The sequence below is a fragment of the Nerophis lumbriciformis genome, linkage group LG01 (assembly GCF_033978685.3).
Source record: "Nerophis lumbriciformis linkage group LG01, RoL_Nlum_v2.1, whole genome shotgun sequence".
NCBI lineage: Eukaryota > Metazoa > Chordata > Actinopteri > Syngnathiformes > Syngnathidae > Nerophis > Nerophis lumbriciformis.
The window spans coordinates 34,183,365-34,203,927 of record NC_084548.2 but is presented as its reverse complement, the minus strand read 5'-3'; the positions used below and the strand labels follow the sequence as shown (position 1 = coordinate 34,203,927).

Here is a 20,563-nt window from a genome sequence, read left to right as displayed (position 1 = left end):
CGTGACAGTATGTGACGTGTGTAAGAAGGTGTGCTTGCTGTCTGAGAAGGAGACACAAGACAGAGCGAGTAGAGTCTGTAGTGTAATGCCCGCAGCTAAAAGCAACTGTGTGAGAACATATACTCGATATCACGATATAGTCATTTTCTATATCACACAGAGACAGCTGACATTTTTACCGGTAACTTTTAATTCACATGGCCGTCTTAACGGTTAGGACACAGACCTGTGGATGTGTTGAAGGTGTGCTGGAAATTGCGGAACGGAAATTAGGGAGCAGCAGAAAAGTGGAATGTATTATTTAAATCGGTGCGTTGGAAAACACGGATCAGAATTTCTTTAAAAACTGTATCTGGATCGGCATTTTCGCATGCCTATCAGATACGCATTTTTTGGCAAATATCGGCGGCCGATCCGATCCAAATATCGGATCGGGACATCCCTAAGTTGTAGTTCCGATTAATAGTTACAAATAGTTAAAATAATTATTACATTGATTTGTGGCATTTAATGGGTGTAGGTTGAAGTAACGGAATAGCAGTAATAGCAATATAAAACATTAACACATTTGAGTTCATAAAACTGATATATTAGTCATAAAGAATACATCATACCAACAAACTGACACTGAGATTACACAAAAATATTAGGTTGTTGGAAATGTCATTATTGCTCATCATCACAATCTTTCGGCATTCTTCAGTATGTTCTGTCCGAAGGAAATTAGTAACAAACCTAATTACAGGACAATAATCAATCCAAATGCTCTCGAGACTATCAAAGAAACTGCATTAATATACAGGAAAATCAAGTCTTGTACAAACCAGAGTTTCTTATTCATCAGTTCCTAAAGCTAAGGAAAGATACACCAGATGTTATGTTTACTAAACTTTGTCCACAATCTCTCCTTTCAATTTCATTCCACCTTTGGTATAATAGAACCACAATTGTAAGTCTGTGAAGCATCCTGCAATTATTTCATAGAAATAGTGTGTTTATAGACAGGTCAGTGAAGCAGAAGATGGGCTGATTATACAGGGCAAATATGCTTTGGTAAAGAAAAACAAAGCAAACTGCCAAATCAACAAGCACTTGGCCTCCTCTGTGCACTCATTGGCAATACACATGACTGGTAAACAGGAGGACAAAAAGATTAAAAATATTTCTTCCCACCTCCAAATAGGACCTCATCTTTAGGGCAGCAGCATCAGGCTTTGGAATTGTTTTTTTGTCTCGAACCTCCGAGCATGGACTTCACTGGCTGCAAAGGGCATTGGAGACTGCTCTTTGCTTCCCTATTTACAGTACACGATCATTGCGGGTAAAAGAGTGAGGGAGCAAAATCAGAGCAGATTACTGTGCCAATTTCTCTTGGAAGCAGAAGAGCTCTGGAATGAATAGATAAGGAAATTCCGAGCAAACCCCTGCCAGCCAAATATGTATCCAATGGCCAAAAAAAACACAAATAAACCCTAAATTGTGATGGAGGAGGTTTCACCCCACAGGGTGGATGAGTATTTTTAGCACAGCTGGTGCTAATCACCATGTTCCACAATAACAGAAATACCACCATCAAGACCGTGTAGACACAACCATGTACGCATGCAAACCTACAGAGTGTAAGCAAGCACAGGGCAAACATGCAAATACACATTGTTTGGCACAACAGTTTACATTGTCAACTAAAAGAAAACCTAGCCAGTCACTGTTAAACTCTATGTTTTGGTTGTCAGCAGAAGATAACATACAATGACAAACATAAGGCTAAGTCAAAAAGTTGGTGAAATGCAGCATTGGTTTGACCACCAAATCCAATTAAATTATGTTAAAATATGCTGTAAATTCTGGTGTCAATGCATCTTTGGTAGGGGTCTGGACTCTATGGTGTGCAGTTGGGCAGAGGTATTGCAAGGTACCACTCCAATAAGATGAAAACCAGACATAACAATTAAATTTCATTTCGATAATGGCACCAGCAAGAAGCACGGCGTCAGCTAACAACATCCAGCAGCTAACAACCACATACCACCAGTGTTCCAGTGGCTATGTCTCTCGGCTTTTCGTGTCGTCCTCACCAGTTCCAGGTCCAAAACAGCTGTCAGACTGTCTCAAATTGTCGAAATATATTCTCAGCCATCTACTTTCCAGGTCCCCTACTATGTCCACTACTTGCTGTACATATCCTACCAAGTCAGACCTACACTGTTTCAATATCCATTTCTCTGTTCTCACTTGTAGATGACTGATAACAACCAAACCTAACCACCCCCCCCCCCCCAGCCACACCCCGAATTGTAAATAATGTAAATAATTCAATGTATACACCCTGATGATTATCTTGTGTGATGACTGTATTATGATGATAGTATATATGATAGTATATATCTGTATCATGAATCAATTTAAGTGGACCCCGACTTAAACAAGTTGAAAAACTTATTCGGGTGTTACCATTTAGTGGTCAATTGTACGGAATATGTACTTCACTGTGCAACCTACTAATAAAAGTCTCAATCAATCAATCAATGAGAGGCATGATTTATGATCTACAATAAACTTACAGTGAGCAGGGAAGCGAGGAAGCAGCAGACCACTCGATGATGTAAACATAGGCCCACAAGCTTGTGATCACAGCGCCGCTATAAATAGTTTGTCTGCGGTAGCGCTTACAATAACAATGGTTAGAGTGTCCGCCCTGAGATCGGTAGGTTGTGAGTTCAAACCCCGGCCGAGTCATACCAAAGACTATAAAAATGGGACCCATTACCTCCCTGCTTGGCACTCAGCATCAAGAGTTGGAATTGGGGGTTAAATCACCAAAAATTATTCTCGGGCGCGGCCACCGCTACTGCTCCCCTCACCTCCCAGGGGGCGATCAAGGGTGATGGGTCAAATGCAGAGAATAATTTCCCCACACCTAGTATGTGTGTGACAATCATTGGTACTTTAACTTTAACTTAACATCACTAATACTTGGTTAATATTCAAGTCACAAATTGTAAATTGAGTATTGTTGGCGCTTTTTGGATGGTTATTTATCTGATTTTATGGGCGGAATAATGTAGATCCCATTGACTCCGCTCTAAGCGGAATTTTATTTACATTTATTTTTGTAGGTTTTGAGATTCTAAGAAAGATAAAAACTAAAAAAAGGAATGAGCAATAAATCCTTATAAAGGGGAGCATAAAGTGAACAGAGAGAGGAAAGCAGTTATCAGTAATGACCCATAGCATTAGTAGCAAACAGGCTCCAAGAGCTGTCAGCATAAACACAAACTCAGTGTAACAGGCACAGGCATTTCCACAGACGTACTAAGTAGCTTAGCAGCAGGTACTCCCAAGTCAGCTTTGCATCACAATCCCATTTAAACCCTGAGTTTCCTGCTGCCTCTATACTTTGATAAACTCAACTGAAATGAGCTAAAAGTATGGCCAAAAGAGCACACAACTACACACACACTGATTGCCATTTCATCTTCCACCCGCCGGCTCTCGCACAGATAGACGCTTATATAAACACAAATTGCACTCTAAAAATTATAGCTACTCAAATGGATTTGGAGCCGAACAGTAAGGAAAGAGGCTGGGGTTGGGACATATATTCCAAAATGCAAATGAAATAACATTGATGAGTTGGTTACCACTTATATATATATATATATATATATATATATATATATATATATATATATATATATATATATGTCTGTGAGGAAGTCAAGCAGCCAGTTTTCACTTTATCAAACTGCACATGCAAGTGACGTCGATGCCACATTGGGGCCACAATGGGACTGGAGTCTGATGAAGATCCCATTTAACTTGCAATGTAAACAGTCAGGTGGAAAAAATCAGATTTAAAAAAAATCCAATGCGGGCCACTTCGATACCATACCATTCTAATGTGGTAATTAAGATATTGTGATTATCCATGTCAAATGCTTTAGTTAGATCCATTAACACAGCAGCTACATACTGTTTACCATCTATTGCTATGGTAACATTCACCCCTAATTCCAATAATGCCATCAATGTTGAGATGTTAGCTCTGTATCCCTATTGGTTCTCTGCGAGTGTTCTACTTTTATTTATGAATTTGTCGAATCTGTGGCATGCCACAGATGATATTGCGGCCATAGAGTGGCCGTGCCAGCAACTTGAGGGTTCCAGGTTCGATTCCAGCATCTGCCATCTTCGTCACAGCCGTTGTGTCCTTTGGCAAGAATCTTCACCCCTGCTCCGGATGGTTCATGGTTAGCACTTTGCATTGCAGCTTGTGCCACCACTGTGTGAATGTGTGTGTGAACTGGTGAATGTGATGTATAATGTAAAGCGCTTTGGGTATCATTCCAGGTAAAGTAAATACTTAACATTTACAAAATATTTTTTCAACACTTTTAGAAAGTTGTGGAAGTAAGGAAACAAGACCAAAGTTTGTAAACTGGTGTTTGTCTCTAGTCATATGAATCAGTACAATTTTTATGATTTTCATTTTGTTTGGAATTTGCTTGTTTGAAATTATAGGTTGCTGATAGGGATATAACGGTATTGTAAATATTGTGGTATTTTGATTTGAAAATGCGAGCAATAATGCTGTGCTATGTGACAGTACTAAATCAGAACTTGGAGTACTCCGTCATTGTAGGTTTTTCTGCTACTATTAAATGGTCTAAGAAATACACTACATTTTCTCTGATCTATTGCGCAGTGTCAGAGGGCAGAGCAGAGAACCTCCTGCCAAGTTTAAATCAGAAGTATGAACCCACTTTGGTTTTACGATGAACGCAAAAACGATAGAGGAGAAAACAAGAAATTGGAGTCTCGTTAATCTAATGAATGAGCAGACAAGCAGTTATTTCCTTTTGGCATACATACTCATGTATAAGCGTGGAGATGCAAAAAAAAAACAAGAAGCCGGTGAGGCCAACATCAATTTATGAGGTATTTACATTATTAAAAGTTAATTATTAGTCAACATTCTGAAAATCAGCATTCTCCTAACTAAAACTAAAAATGTGCAGTACAATGTCTCTCAAAATGTTAAAAATGTAAATACACTAAACTGAACATTATTGGTCTACACTTTAAACTAGGTGTTTACATTGTCAGTTTAAAGAAACTCAACTAAAGTTACTTGAAATACCTTATATTCCTGCACTATTCTTTGGACTTAGAAATACTGTTTTTGTAGTAATAGATTAGAACATTTGATTTCAGCATTATGTTTGTGTTCAATTACAGTGTCAAGGTTTCCCCTAGATTGCCAATATACATGTCGCCGTGGGGCCGTGACTAGGGGCGTGGCCAATATGATATCATCATATAAATGATGTCATCATATATATGATGTTGTTGCGCTTGTAATGCGAAAACAAGACAACTTGAAGTATCTTTTGACAGACAAAAACGTGTGCGCTGTTTATTCCATCAAAGATGAGACTGAATGACTGCTTACATCAAAGTGACTCAAAAAGGCGGTCACAACAAAACCCCACCTTTGGGTAAATTTCCTGACGGTCACTTAAAGGGGCCGCACCGAATTACTCACTCTTTACTGCATACTGTATATGAATGCTAAACAAGAACAATATTGTTATGTGCACAATAGAACAATGACAGTGAATAATGACGACAAAGTCAAGAAAACAGGTGTGGTGAATTATGTCTTTAAAGCAACTGCTACACACGTATTAATTGAATGTATGTTCTTTTAAAAAGCTAAACAAATGTTATACATATATTTAAAACAAAATATGTTATTAATTATTGGTATCAAAACATATATTTTTATTATATCTTTTTGCTCTATTTTTAAATTGTTGCTGCTTGTCTGTTGCTATTCTGCTCTCCCTGGATGTTGGAATTTAGTTTGCCAAATATGTAAACAGTCCTTTGAGTCCTTTGAATTACATGAGGTGGTTTATTAATCTTCTCCACAATGAAGTCACTGTGAAACTAAGCACACAGGGGAAATTACATCAATATACACGTGAAGTCCACACACATGTAGGAATCATGTTCTAGCAAAAATACAGTTTGGAATAAACTGAAAAAAAGCAATACAATTATTCAGGATGATGGTTGGCTCTAATGCTGCTCGCTTAATGCTACATATAATGGATTCATATCCATCCATTTTCTACCGCTTATTCCCTTCGGGGTCGCGGGGGACGCTGGAGCCTATCTCAGCTACAATTGGGCGGAAGGCGGGGTACACCCTGGACAAGTCGCCACCTCATCGCAGGGCCAACACAGATAGACAGACAACATTCACACTCACATTCACACACGAGGGCCAATGTAGTGTTGCCAATCAACCTATCCCCAGGTGCATGTCTTTGGAGGTGGGAGGAAGCCGGAGTACCCGGAGGGAACCCACGCAGTCACGGGGAGAACATGCAAACTCCACACAGAAAGATCCCAAGCTCGGGATTGAACTCAGGACTACTCAGGACCTTCTTATTGTGAGGCAGACGCACTAACCCATCCTCCACCGTGCTGCTCTGGATTCATATCATATCAATGATTTTCATATCAATTTTGTTACAATCAGTAGAGGTCTTGGATTTACATGTATTCACAATTTTGATTATATCCCCTTCTGTCACGTCCGTGTTAGTGTATATTAGGAGGCCGCCTCCATGTGATTTCCCTGTGGCCTTCTTTGTCCTGTCCTGGCGGTGGACAATGCGCATTGATAGCTCAATAGCTGGGTCCGGAGTTTGGGCCGGGAGGAGCTCAGATCATGCACACAGTTTTATTCTAATCACCACAAATAAAACAGCTTGGCCAAAGTGGGCTTATAGGTGCCCCTTTCAGGATGAGTCATGCTAAAAACTTAAGACTGACATTAGTGATTTAGTAGGTGTAAAAATGTTATAAAATGTTGTACTGTATAACTGGCTTTATTTTTACTCCTACAGTTCACTTGTTGACATACTAATTTAAAGTGGATAGCCAATATTTTACAAGTGTATTTTGGGTAAAATCGTCATCAACTGTCCACCAAAGTCATCAGTCACTTGTCAACAGAGTACAAGCTCGATGAGCATTTTTGCTACGGATTTAGCATGAGTGGCAGTTCATATAAACATAAAAGTGCAGCGGCAAAACGCAAGTAAAAAGGGAAAAAGAGACCAAGGGTAGCGGTTGTGTAATCTCTCTCTATCGGCCTTGTTGAGATTTTCATTCTGCTCCGAGCAAAGCATGAACCGTGGTGGGCGGCATGAGTGCAGAGCGTGCGGACTACCGAGCTAAAAGCCAGGGCTTTTCATTTGATAGTACAAGCTTTAAAGGGCCCGGTCGTGTGCCCCGCCTATGGCCTGAATACGATTTGTTCCGCTACTGCTGATATCAGTAATTAACAGCACACTTACCATCAAAACGAATAGTAGATATACTATCAATAAGCGTGACACAGTGTCCTGTGATTTTGCAGGGCCTTGTAATTTATTATTTAGTATTGTTATTTATTATGAAAGTCATCAATTGACTTCATTCCTTCATTTAAGTTGATGTTGATTTTGCAGCATGCGCTCCGGTTCCTTGTTTTTTTCTTGGCGATTTCAGCGTTATGCTTTGTGAGTTGTTCATTCATGTACAAATGTATACCTTTCAGCTTCTTTACATTTTTCAGCAGTGCAATTTTGAATTTCCTATTGGCGACCTTCACGATGATGACTTAATGACTATTGTTGTTTCTTCCATATAGTGATGCTCGCGTCGATGATTTTATTTCAGAAAGTTGACCACTTGTTGCTCTGTTGAAGCAGCATCCATTTAATATGGTTCTCCTCTGCTGTGAGCTGCTCATGCATAGGACCTGATCACATTATTCATTTGTGTGGTGTGATTTATCTCATTTTTTATACTCTTCAGATCGATGTCTTGTTGCATGGACTTCAACCGTTGGCACAGTGCTGCATTCTTTCTGAGGATCTTCACTTCATGTCTGAAATTCTTTATTTCATTACAAAAATAATTTCTCAAGCTATCATTCTCTGAGTGTAGCCATTCTATATTTTATCGTATACCTTTAATATCTAATTTCACAGATGATTTTAAGTCTTCAATTATTTCCTGTCACACGCTATTGCGACGCCCACTACCATCCAACTTTCTGTCATCCTTTTGTTTGGTCGGTAAGACCATTAAGGTGTTCAGTCGTGGGAGCAGTTTTTTTTCTTCATGTGTTTCGTGTGTTTCTTTGTTACAGCCCCGTTGTTTTCTCTTGCAGACCATGCCACTCCCTGAGTCGGGCTTAATCACCAATGGGTGCCGCAGGTTTGCTTAATTGATAGGTCCATTTAATCAGACGGGCAGGAAGCCACTGGCAGATTACTGCTTGTGGACGCTGCACTTCTGAATCTCGCTATTCCTCTGGATTCTTCTTGACGATTTAATATCCTGTAAGACCTTTTGCCTTCCTGCCATGTCTAGTTTTCCTCCCAGCCAGGGTAGCCACTTTGTTTTTGATTATAGTATATTACCAGTAGCAGTATTTTTTTGCGTTGCTGTTTTGTTCTTTTCATGCACTATTTTTTGGTTGCCTGCCCAAGTGTTGCTCTTACTCTCTGTCCTGAGAATTTTTTTCCACACATTCCCTGCCTGTGTTTGCAGATTGAGATCCACTAGCCTCTTGAAAACCTTCACCAAGCGTGAAAGAAAATCAGCCAGTCAGTTATATGAATCCCGAAATACAGGAGGAGATTTGATTTGAGAAGACATTGGACGAGATGATTGGACAGATAAGAGACATCCATGCTCGATGAAGAGCAGGCTCAAATGCCAAAAGCAGCCACACCCATGCCTCTTCAGCGTAATATTCCCCTCCGGGATTCCAACAGTGGGTTTGCTTGCAATTTCGTTGTACAATGTACAATGACAATAAAGATCTATTCTATTCTATTCCTCTTCTTGCCAGATTTGGGGTACATTTTGGACATTGTTAACTGCTTATTCACCAATGCTCACTTATTTTTTTCTCACCAACCCATCACCAATCTTACAGACTCTGCCCAAGTTAAATATATGCTAAGCTTCCTTTCTGGCCAGGCTGCCAGCTGGGCCATGGCGGTGTGCAAAAAGAGGCCCAAGATGCGAGAGGACTTATCCCTGTTTCTTGCGGAGGTGAGAAAGGTTTTCGACCACTTGATGAGAGAACAGGGGGCAGATCTACATCTCCTCTCCATTTGTCAAGTGGCAGCCTCGGTGGCAAACCACTCCATTACTTTTCGCATTCTGGCAGTGGAGAGTGACTGGGACGTGACGGCACCGCGCTGCAGTTTTTTAAGCAGTCTCAGCTCCCGTCAGCAGGATGAGTTAGCTACTCGGGATGAGACAAAGACTTTGGAGGATCTGATCGCCCTGACCACCAGATTGGATGGACACCTGCGGGAACGGGAGAATAAACAAAGGGTGGTGCCACCTTCACTTTCTCTCTCGTCTCTTCCCCCTCCACAAGACACGCTCCCGACGTCTCTAATGCTGCTTTCCGCTGTTCAGGGGATGGTAGCGGACCTGTCCTGTGACATCGAACCCATGCAGCTGGGAGCCAATTGTCTTTTCAAAGCGTAGGTGTCTCGGAGGCTGCGTCTCAGGTTGTATCTCTACCGCGACTGTCCCATTCGGCCGAGGTGGAGTCAATCATCTACGGGCAACATCCACCTAAAGATGTTCGTCTACGTCTCCTGTGGTCTGCCGTCTCCAACTGGAAGTTACACTTTCTTAGTCCGGGGAGGCGTTAACCAATAATGCCTTGATTGACTCAAGGGCGGACGATAACTTCATTCACTGTGAACTTGTTAGACCTTTTAAGATCTATCACCTGTGCCGAAAGAGAATCATTCACTTCATGAGGTCTCTTACCCCCACCATCCTTACGATTGTGCCCTAGATTTATTACGGGGTTTCCTTCATCCCGGTTATATAACATCTCACAACCAGAACAAAAGGCCCTAGAAGAGGATACATACTTTTCACTCGCCACGGGGCACATATGGCTCTCGTCCATATGGTTTAGGGTGGCCGGTTCGACTACGCCTGTTACAGCCCCCTCTTCAATCGATAAGATTCAGCTGTGTGTCCTTAGGTTAATGGAATGTAGACACATAAACCAATTATTGCACCAAATTAGGAATCCGTTGATGTTTGTTGTCTTTAAAACGACACAAGACCCAGTGTCGTATCAAGATGGTGTCTAAACAGCATGAATATATAACAGGTGGGCCTTAGGCTGGCCACAATAAATTGTGCAGTTTTAACACACAAAACAATGCCACAGATGTTGCAAGTTTTGAGGGAGCGGGCAGTTAGCATGCTGACTGCGGGAATTTCCACCAGAATTGAATGTTCATTTCTCCTTTATCCACCATAAGACGTCTCCAAAGGCGTTTCAGAGAATTTGACAGGACATCCAACCGGACGCAGACCACATGTAACACCAGCCCCAGACAGCTGCTGCAACAATTGGTTTGCAAAACCAAATAATTTCTGCACACACTGTGAGAAACTGTCTCAGGGAAGGTCATCTGCATGCTCGTTGTCCTCATCGTGGTCGACCTGACTGCAGTTCGTCGTCGTAACCGACTTGAGTGGGCAAATGCTCACATTCGACGGCGTCTGGCTTGTTGGAGAGAGGTCTCTTCATGGATGAATCCCGGTTTTCACTGTTCAGATAACAAGTGTGGTGTCGTGTGGGGAGAGAGGTTTGCTGATGTCAAAGTTGTGAATCGAGTGGCCCATGGTGGGGGTGAAATTATGGTATGGGCAGGCATATCTTATGGACAACGAACGCAAGTGCATTTTATTGATGGCATTATGAATGCATAGAGATACTGTGACGAGATTCCGATGCCCAATGTTGTGCCATTCACCCAAGACCATCACCTCATGATGCAGCATGACAATGCACAGCCCCATGTTGCAAGGATCTGTACACCATTCTTGGAAGCTGAAGACATCCCAGTTATTCCATGACCAGCATACTCACCGGATATGGCACCAATTGAGCATGTTTGGGATGTTGTGGATCGGCGTATACGACAGCGTGTTCCCGTTCCTGACAATATCCAGCATCTTCACACAGCCATTGAAGAGTGGACCAACATTCCACAGGCCACAATGTGTTGCACTGTGTGAGGCAAATGGTGGTCACACATGATACTGACTGCTTTTCTGACCCACCCCCGGCACCCAATAAAGCAAAACTGCACATTTCAGTGTCCTTTTATTGTGGGCAGCCTAAGGCACACCTGTGCAAGAATCATGCTGTTTAATCAGCATCTTTATATGGCACACGTGTGAGGTGGGATGGATTAGAAAAAAGTGCTCACTAAAACAGATTTGTGAACAATATTTGAGAGGAATAGGTCTTTTGTGTGTATAGTAAACGTTTTAGATCTTTGAGTTCAACAAAAACGAAAGTGTTGTGTTTATAATTGTGTTTGGTATATCAATCAATCAATCAATCAATCTTTATTTATATAGCCCTAAATCACAAGTGTCTCAAAGGGCTGCACAAGCCACAACGACATCCTCGGTACAAAGCCCACATACGGGCAAGGAAAAACTCACCCCAGTGGGACGTCGATGTGAATGACTATGAGAAACCTTGGAGAGGACCGCATATGTGGGTAACCCCCCCCCTCTAGGGGAGACCGAAAGCAATGGATGTCGAGTGGGCCTGACATAATATTGTGAGAGTCCAGTCCATAGTGGATCCAACATAATAGTAAGAGTCCAGTCCATAGTGGGGCCAGCAGGACACCATCCCGAGCGGAGACGGGTCAGCAGCGTAGAGATGTTCCCAGCCGATGCACAGGCGAGCGGTCCACCCCGGGTCCCGACTCTGGACAGCCAGCACTTCATCCATGGCCACCGGACCTGTGCCCCCCCCCCCCCCCCCCCCCTCCTCAAGGAAAAGGGGAGCAGAGGAGAAAAGAAAAGAAACGGCAGATCAACTGGTCTAACAGGGGGGCTATTTAAAGGCTAGAGTATACAAATGAGTTTTAAGATGGGACTTAAATGCTTCTACTGAGGTAGCATCTCTAATTGTTACCGGGAGGGCATTCCATAGTACTGGAGCCCGAATAGAAAACGCTCTATAGCCCGCAGACTTTTTTTGGGCTCTGGAAATCACTAATAAGCCGGAGTTCTTTGAACGCAGATTTCTTGCCGGGACATATGGTACAATGCAATCGACAAGATAGGACGGAGCTAGACCGTGTAGTATTTTATACGTAAGTAGTAAAACCTTAAAGTCACTTCTTAAGTGCACAGGAAGCCAGTGCAGGTGAGCCAGTATAGGCGTAATATGATCAAACTTTCTTGTTCTTGTCAAAAGTCTAGCAGCCGCATTTTGTACCAACTGTAATTTTTTAATGCTAGACATAGGGAGACCCGAAAATAATACGTTACAGTAGTCGAGACGAGACGTAACGAACGCATGAATAATGATCTCAGCGTCGCTAGTGGATAAAATAGAACGAATTTTAGCGATATTACGGAGATGAAAGAAGGCCGTTTTAGTAACACTCTTAATGTGTGATTCAAACGAGAGAGTTGGGTCGAAGATAATACCCAGATTCTTTACTGATTCGCCTTGTGTAATTGTTTGGTTGTCAAATGTTAAGGTGGTATTATTAAATAAATGTCGGTGTTTAGCAGGACCGATAATCAGCATTTCCGTTTTCTTGGCGTTGAGTTGCAAGAAGTTAGCGGACATCCATTGTTTAATTTCATTAAGACACGCCTCCAGCTGACTACAATCCGGCGTGTTGGTCAGCTTTAGGGGCATGTAGAGTTGGGTGTCATCAGCATAGCAATGAAAGCTAACACCGTATTTGCGTATGATGTCGCCTAGCGGCAGCATGTAAATACTAAAGAGTGCAGGGCCAAGAACCGAACCCTGAGGAACTCCGCACGTTACCTTAACATAGTCCGAGGTCACATTATTATGGGAGACGCATTGCATCCTGTCAGTAAGATAAGAGTTAAACCACGACAAAGCTAAGTCTGACATACCAATACGTGTTTTGATACGCTCTAATAAAACATTATGATCGACGGTATCGAAAGCAGCACTAAGATCAAGAAGCAGCAACATAGATGACGCATCAGAATCCATCGTTAGCAGTAGATCATTAGTCATTTTTGCGAGGGCTGTCTCCATAGAGTGATTTGCCCTGAAACCGGATTGAAAAGGTTCACAGAGATTGTTAGACACTAAGTGTTCATTTAGCTGCTGTGCGACAATTTTTTCGAGGATTTTCGAAATAAAGGGAAGGTGGGACACCGGTCGGTAGTTTACCATGAGGTCAGGATCAAGGTTAGGTCTTTTGAGCAGAGGATGAATAACCGCTTTCTTGAATGCTAGGGGAACAGTGCCAGAGGAAAGTGATAAGTTTATAATATTTAGCACTGATGGACCTAATAATACAAAAAGCTCCTTGATATATAATACCATTCAATTTACTGGTAATGAGGATTTAATTAAATTAATAAATAAACACCCGATTCTCATTAGGATTTCATTTCACGGGGTGTGTGAACATTTTTTTGTTTCGGAGGAGGGATGTGACAGAAAACTATTGACAACCAGTGATCTACTGTGTGAAGCTAACATTACACAGATGTATCATGGTGTAAAAGTGTGTTTTGTGCTGGAGGGCATTTAAAATGAGTGGCTTTTGTGTACCCCCCTATCGATTGTGCTAAAACATGCTTGCACACATGAAATACAGATATCCTGTAAAAATGTTTTATAGTCATTAGACCAGTACATCTTAAACAGTTGGACAGGCATGATAATGTCTCGTTTTGGTCTCGTTTTGGTCGCATTGTGGCGACGGTCGTGTTCTAAGCATGTGAAAAGGAAAGGCAGTAGGCGGAAGAAGCAGCGTGCAGGTAAGCAAATGTTTTAATTCTATCTCAAGTTACACAAGGAAGTGCAGCAGGAATGTGTAATTAACAGCACAAACACAATAACAAAAGGCAACAGTTGTCATTAAACAACAGGCAATAAGCAGTATTAGCATCATCATTGGCGGTCACTCGAAGCGAGTATGAAGGTCCTCCTGGTAGGGGGGTATCCCTTTATGGAAGATGCCTGTGCGTGACTTTGTTTAACGTGGGGAGACTAGTGCACAGACAGTCACCACACGATCCTTGACAGATCCGGGTCAGGGTCCAGTGGCATGGAGTCCAAGACGACTGGAGACCCTTTTCTGTTGCAGCATTCATCCGCCATCCCAGCCGTTGTGACGCTCCATAGGGTTAGCAATCATCCTCCGCCTGTTCCACCGTTGAGGACTTTTGTTATTTCCCCATAACTGGGCCCACATGGATGTGGGGGTGCCTTCTTCCACCATCGCAGCCGTTGTGGTGGTTCTTACATCAACTGTCTTCCGCCTGCTCCGCCGTTGAGGTCTTCACCGTATCCCTGGCTAGGGGGCAGTCAGGTACTAGGCCTTTGCCAAGGGCCACCTGGGGTAACAGTAGTAAAGGGGTTAACCTCCTAGTGCCCCAAGACCCCTTAGAGGAGCCTCCACTGCCGGATGCACTTTAATGTCATGCCCAGGACCGGTACTCAGGTACAGGTACTCAGTACTAGTCACGTACATACGGTACGTGACTAGTACTGAGTACTGTACATACTGACCTACTCAGTGGCCTTGTGGGTAGAGTGTCCGCCCTGAGAGCGGGAGGTTGTGAGTTCAAACCCAGGCCGAGTCATACCAAAGACTATAAAAATGGGACCCATTACCTCCCTGCTTGGCACTCAGCATCAAGGGTTGGAATTGGGGAGTAAATCATCAAAATGATTCCCGGGCGCGGCCACCGCTGCTGCTCATTGCTCCCCTCACCTCCCAGGGGGTGAACAAGTGGATGGGTCAAATGCAGAGGACAAATTCCACCACACCTGGTGTGTGTGTGACAATCATTGGTACTTTAACTTTAACTTAACGTGCCTGTGCTGCTGAAACCCACCAACACTCATGGATCTACAACATGTTTAATTAGCAACATAGTGATACATTACATGTTCAGTGAAGTGTACATTATTTTTAAAATAGGCACACACTTTAATTAGCCAAGGAAGCCTCTTGAATGTTTAAGTGCCTAAAGTGCGTGTGCCGCTCCAAAACTCTTGTGGAATTTTAAAGCATTTAATCATCGATATAGTGATACATGCAATTAAGTGTACGTTGTCTTTAACATCAGTACACACTAACAAGGAGGATGCGACATCATGCTTTTTAAGTCGCCCTGGCGCTTTTTACGCGTGCGCAGTTGCACCCGGCTCCATCTACACAAATGGAACCAACACATAAACTTCATGATCTGTTGTTAAATAAGGAGTAAAAACATAAGCAAATGTTGCACCTTTCTTATGACATAAAGCAAAAAGTCTTACTGGTCAAAGTTGTTCCATCAGATGACAGCAATCATATCCAAAACAGCTTACTGTCAATTAGCGCTGGCGGAAAGCTAATTTTCATGTGTCTTTTTGATCAATTTACAGTAAGTCCTCTTATAGTGTGTTTAAAGCCAGTAAAGCAGTGTTGTTGGACAAGGTGTACATTTTTTTGTGGAGTGTTTTGTACAAATAAATAAATAAATGTTATTAGGTTCTCAATCATTTTTCAATTTGGGGAGGTGAGGCTTGAAAAATGTATATCCCCATGGGGGGAATGAAAAAAATTAATAGAGAAGCACTGAGGTAATGAAAGATGTACACTGACCTGCAGGTCTGGATCCTCATCGTGCTGAAGGTGGGCTTCCTCTGCTGCCTCAACCAGTCTCTATAGAAGTAGAAGACAAAAAAGGGTTCTAAAAGCTACACTATGAATTCAAACACTAAACAAAAAGGCAGATCATGTAGTAGTCCCGAAAAATAATCAAATTACAAGGAGAAAATATAAAAAATCCCAGCTGTTGCAAAAGACTACAAGTACAATCAAACTGGTAAAGATGAAACCTCTGGACCGTGTGACAGATTGCGAATAAATGCCCATTATGCATTAATAATGTGTTGATCAATACTGTCCACGCCATTAATCATCAAGAGTTCATGACATGATATTCAGAAAATAGATCAAATTTGTTTTAGATTTTAAGTCTTTCCAGAAAGTTACTTTACAAATGTACACCCAATAGTACCGGATCAATACTGAAAAGTGCATTGACACACAAGAAAACTTAAAGCCATCTTGTGAAAAAGATGTTATTTTCTTAAATGGATTGGCAAGTGATGTAATGGACGCCTGAGGGCCAGTGAACACCATCACAACAAACTTCATCCTCACTTGGTGCCATAGGCGCCGATCCACGGACAATGCCAGGGCACCCATGTGGGATTGACAACTTTCAATCTTTAAAATCAATTTTGAAAAATCAATCTTGATTGATCTTATTTTTGTGGTGAGTTTGATCCGTTTTACATAATAAAAAAGTCACAAATCATGTAGTCTATAATTAACAGGCTGGAGGACAGAGTAAAACAACTTGCGCTGAGCCTAGTCTATAAAATCCGCTACACCTCCCTGATACCAAAGTACATGTCAAACTACTTCCTTAACGTAAATGACCGCCATAACCACAACACCAGGGGGAGCTCCACTAACCATGTTAAACCCAGATTCCGATCTAACAAAGGTCTTAACTCATTCTCTTTCTATGCCACATCAATGTGGATTGCGCTCCCAACAGGTATAAAAGAAAAGCATCTCTATCCTCCTTCAAAACCGCAATAAAAGTACACCTCCAGGCAGCTACAACCCTAAACTAACACCCTTCCCGGATTGTTAATAATCAAATGTAAACAATCAAATGCAGATACTTTTTCTTATGTCTTCTGATCTCTGTCTCTCTCTCTCTCTCTCTCTCTGATGACTGATGATAACAACCAAACCCCCCCCCCCCCCCCCCACACACACACACCCCGGATTGTAAATAATGTAAATAATTCAATGTGATTATCTTGTGTGATGACTGTATTATGATGATAGTATATATCTGATAGTATATATCTGTTTCATGAATCAATTTAAGTGGACCCTGACTTAAACAAGTTGAAAAACTTATTCGGGTGTTACCATTTAGTGGTCAATTGTACGGAATATGTCCTTCACTGTGCAACCTACTAATAAAAGTCTCAATCAATCAATCAAAAACACAACCTGACCAATATTTCATTGTGTACGTTAATGAACTAATGACACAATCATCTTGACTTAGAACACACTGCACACGAGCGAAGGAAGCGCATACTTACTCAACAGTCATACATGTCACACTAAGGGTGGCAGTATGAACAATTCCAACACTGTCATAAACATGTGCCATATAGTGAGACTACACTAAACAACAACGACAAACACATTTTGGAAGAATATTTGCGCCGCAGCACAACATAAACAATACAGAACAAATTCACAGAATTCCCTGCAGCACCAACTCTTCCGGGACGCTACAATATAAACAAACGTCATTGGTGGATCTACACCTAACATCCACTGTAATAATACCACGTACAATAGCTTATCTAGTCGATACTACTATGATTACATTGATATTTTTTAACATCACAACATCTTCTTTCGTTTTTTTTAAATGTATATTATGTTTATAAACTCAGGAAATATGTCCCTGGACACATGAGGACTTTGAATATGACCAATGTATGATTCTGTAACTACTTGGTATCGGATCAGTACCTATATGTTTGGTATCATCCAAACCTAATGTAAAGTATCAAACAACAGAAGAATAAGTGATTATTACATTTTAACAGAAGTGTAGATAGAACATGTTGAGCAGATATTAACAGTAAATGAACAAGTACATTAATAATTAATTTTCTATCACTTGTCCTTAATAATATTGACAAAATAATAGAATGATAAATGACACAATATGTTACTGCATACGTCAGCAGACAAATTAGGGGCCTTTGTTTGTTTACTTACTACTAAAAGACAAGTTGTCTTGTATGTTCACTATTTTATTTAAGGACTAAATTACATTAATAAACATATGTTTTGTCAGGACGTGGACTATGGAGTGGTTGTTTTCCCGAGATGCAAGTGAACTTGGACTGGACATGGCCTGAAGGTAGTGACATCTTTTATTTTAAACACTAACAAACTACAAAAAAGGAGTGCAAACAAAAGGCGCGCTCACAGGCGGAAGTACAAAAACATGGCTAATGAAACAAAAACTTGCACAAAGGCAAAAACGCTAAACATGAAATATACAACACTTACTGTGGCATGAAAAACGTGCATGAAACAATGGCTTGTAATGACATTTTTTGTTGTCCCCTTTATTTAGAAAAGTACCTAAATACTTTTGGTGCCGGTACCAAAATATTGGTATCGGGCAACACTAATACACACACACCTAAGCACCCAAGCACCCACTGGCAGAAATGTAAATCGGCGAATATGCTTGGTGCTGTTTAACACGTGTACATGACAACACTTACAGTACCAACACTTTGTTCCTGCTAATGTTGCCTTCCATCCATCCATTTTCTACCGCTTGTCGCTTTCGGGGTCGCGGGGAGTGCTGGAGCCTATCTCAGCTGCAATCGGGCGGAGTCGCCACCTCATCGCAGCTAATGTTGCCTTATGACCCTTATTTATTGCCAATGCATAACAAAGGAATCGGATAATATCTCTCTCTCGCACACACACACACACGCACACACACACACACACACACACACACACACACACACACACACACACACACACACACACACACACACACACACACACACACACACACACACACACACACACACACACACACACAGTTCCCAGGCTGTCCAGTTCACAGCTGGCTTTGACTGTGAGTGTTCGGTAATGTACTTTGATTCCACATTTCCATTTTAATGACTTCATTGGTAAAACTACTGCAATTGCCCACATTGAATCAGCTGAGCCATGTGTGGGGTTTTCAGTTAAAGCTGGTTTCGGAAGCAAACATTTTAATCTATTTTCTGGCCTTTTTTTTTTTTTTTTTTTGGAACAGGTCATTGCCTATTGCTACATATTATTTTGCCACTCGGCTATCGATGAATGTCTTCATTTATTTTGCCTCCCTTCCTGGAGTGAGAGACAAAACAACTTATTCAGTGGCCTCTCTTCTTCAAATCTCAAGCCACACAACATGTGTGCATCTGGGTAAAGAGAGGCTACACTAATCCTCAGGCAAGTTCAGCATCTGCTGAGGAGCCAGAAAAACAATGCTTTTGGAACAAACAAAGATAATCACAGTGGAGCGTGATGAGGATGAAAAAAGAGTAAGAAAGTCACTTTCTCTAAAGGTCTGAACACTTAGCTTCACACTCCCAACGAAATGTCAGGCGCCACCTGTGAAGTCGATGTTGATAGAAATATACTTATCAGCTTTGGTGAGTGGGTGATGGAGTGAGGACGTGTGTGCATGCCCGAGTGCCTGTGTTTTCCCCACTTACCATGTTTATTGTGTGAATGCCACAAGGCATATGTTGTTCTACACCAAAAATGCATCTAATTATTTTGGTTTTGGTTTTGGCAGCCGCCTCCTCTCCCAGTTTCAATCAATCAATCAATATCCTCTTTTTAATCAGGCAACAACTTCGTGAGATAAAAATCTATTTTTCAAGAGTGACCTGGCCAAGAGGGCAGCAAAACAAAGTTACATAAATACATATAACAACAAAAAACAGCAGCAGTTACACACCACAGTTAAAAGTATAAATTACTGACAATATTAACATAAACACACGTGATAGATCAAAAGAATATCAACTGTTTCAGTAAGAACAATTAAAAAAAAAACATGTGTAATGACCAATAGAAATGGTTTCTCGATTCTTTAAAATGGCCTGAAATTCCAGTTTTCATCGGATCGGAACCCATCCATTTTCTTCCGCTTATCCGAGGTCGGGTCACGGGAGCAGCAGCCTAAGCAGAGAAGCCCGGACTTCCCTATCTCCAGCCACTTTGTCCAGATCCTCCCGGTGGATCCCGAGGCGTTCCCAGGCCAACCGGAAGACATAGTCTTCCCAACGTGTCCTGGGCCTTCCCTGTGGCCTCCTGCCGGTCGGACGTGCCCTAAACACCTCCCTTGGGAGGCGTTCGGGTGGCATCCTGACCAAATGCTCGAACCACCTCATCTGGCTTCTCTTGATGTGGAGGAGCAGAGGCTTTACTTTGAGCTCCTCCCGAATGACAGAGCTTCTCACCCTATTCGGTCATAACCCAAAGCTCATGACCATAGGTGAGGATGGGAACGTAGATCGGCCGGTAAATTGAGAGCTTTGCCTTCCGGCTCAGCTCCTTCTTCACCACAACAGACCGATGCAGCGTCCGCATTACTGAAGATGCCGCACCGATCCGCCTGTCGATCTCACGATCCACTCTTCCCTCACTCGTGAACAAGACTCCGAGGTACTCTAACTCTTCCACATGGGGATCGGATCGGAACCGTTAAGGTATTAAAACGTTCGACTAACATTTGTTTGTCTTCCCAAAACTCCCAACTTCCGAAAAATGTTTTCCTTTTTTTGACGCCC

The 20,563-nt window shown here is 41.9% G+C and overlaps 1 protein-coding gene across 2 annotated transcripts in view; it reads right to left on the bottom strand.

Moving 5' to 3' along the window:
• The window catches only part of cacna2d3a (calcium channel, voltage-dependent, alpha 2/delta subunit 3a), a 303,523-nt gene that overhangs the window by 169,715 nt on the left and 113,245 nt on the right, over positions 1 to 20,563 (bottom strand). For both annotated transcript variants that reach the window (XM_061980175.1, XM_061980183.1), the window contains one exon: positions 15,741 to 15,800. In XM_061980175.1, the coding sequence (XP_061836159.1) occupies positions 15,741 to 15,800 (60 nt within the window). The remainder of the gene's footprint in view (positions 1 to 15,740; positions 15,801 to 20,563) is intronic.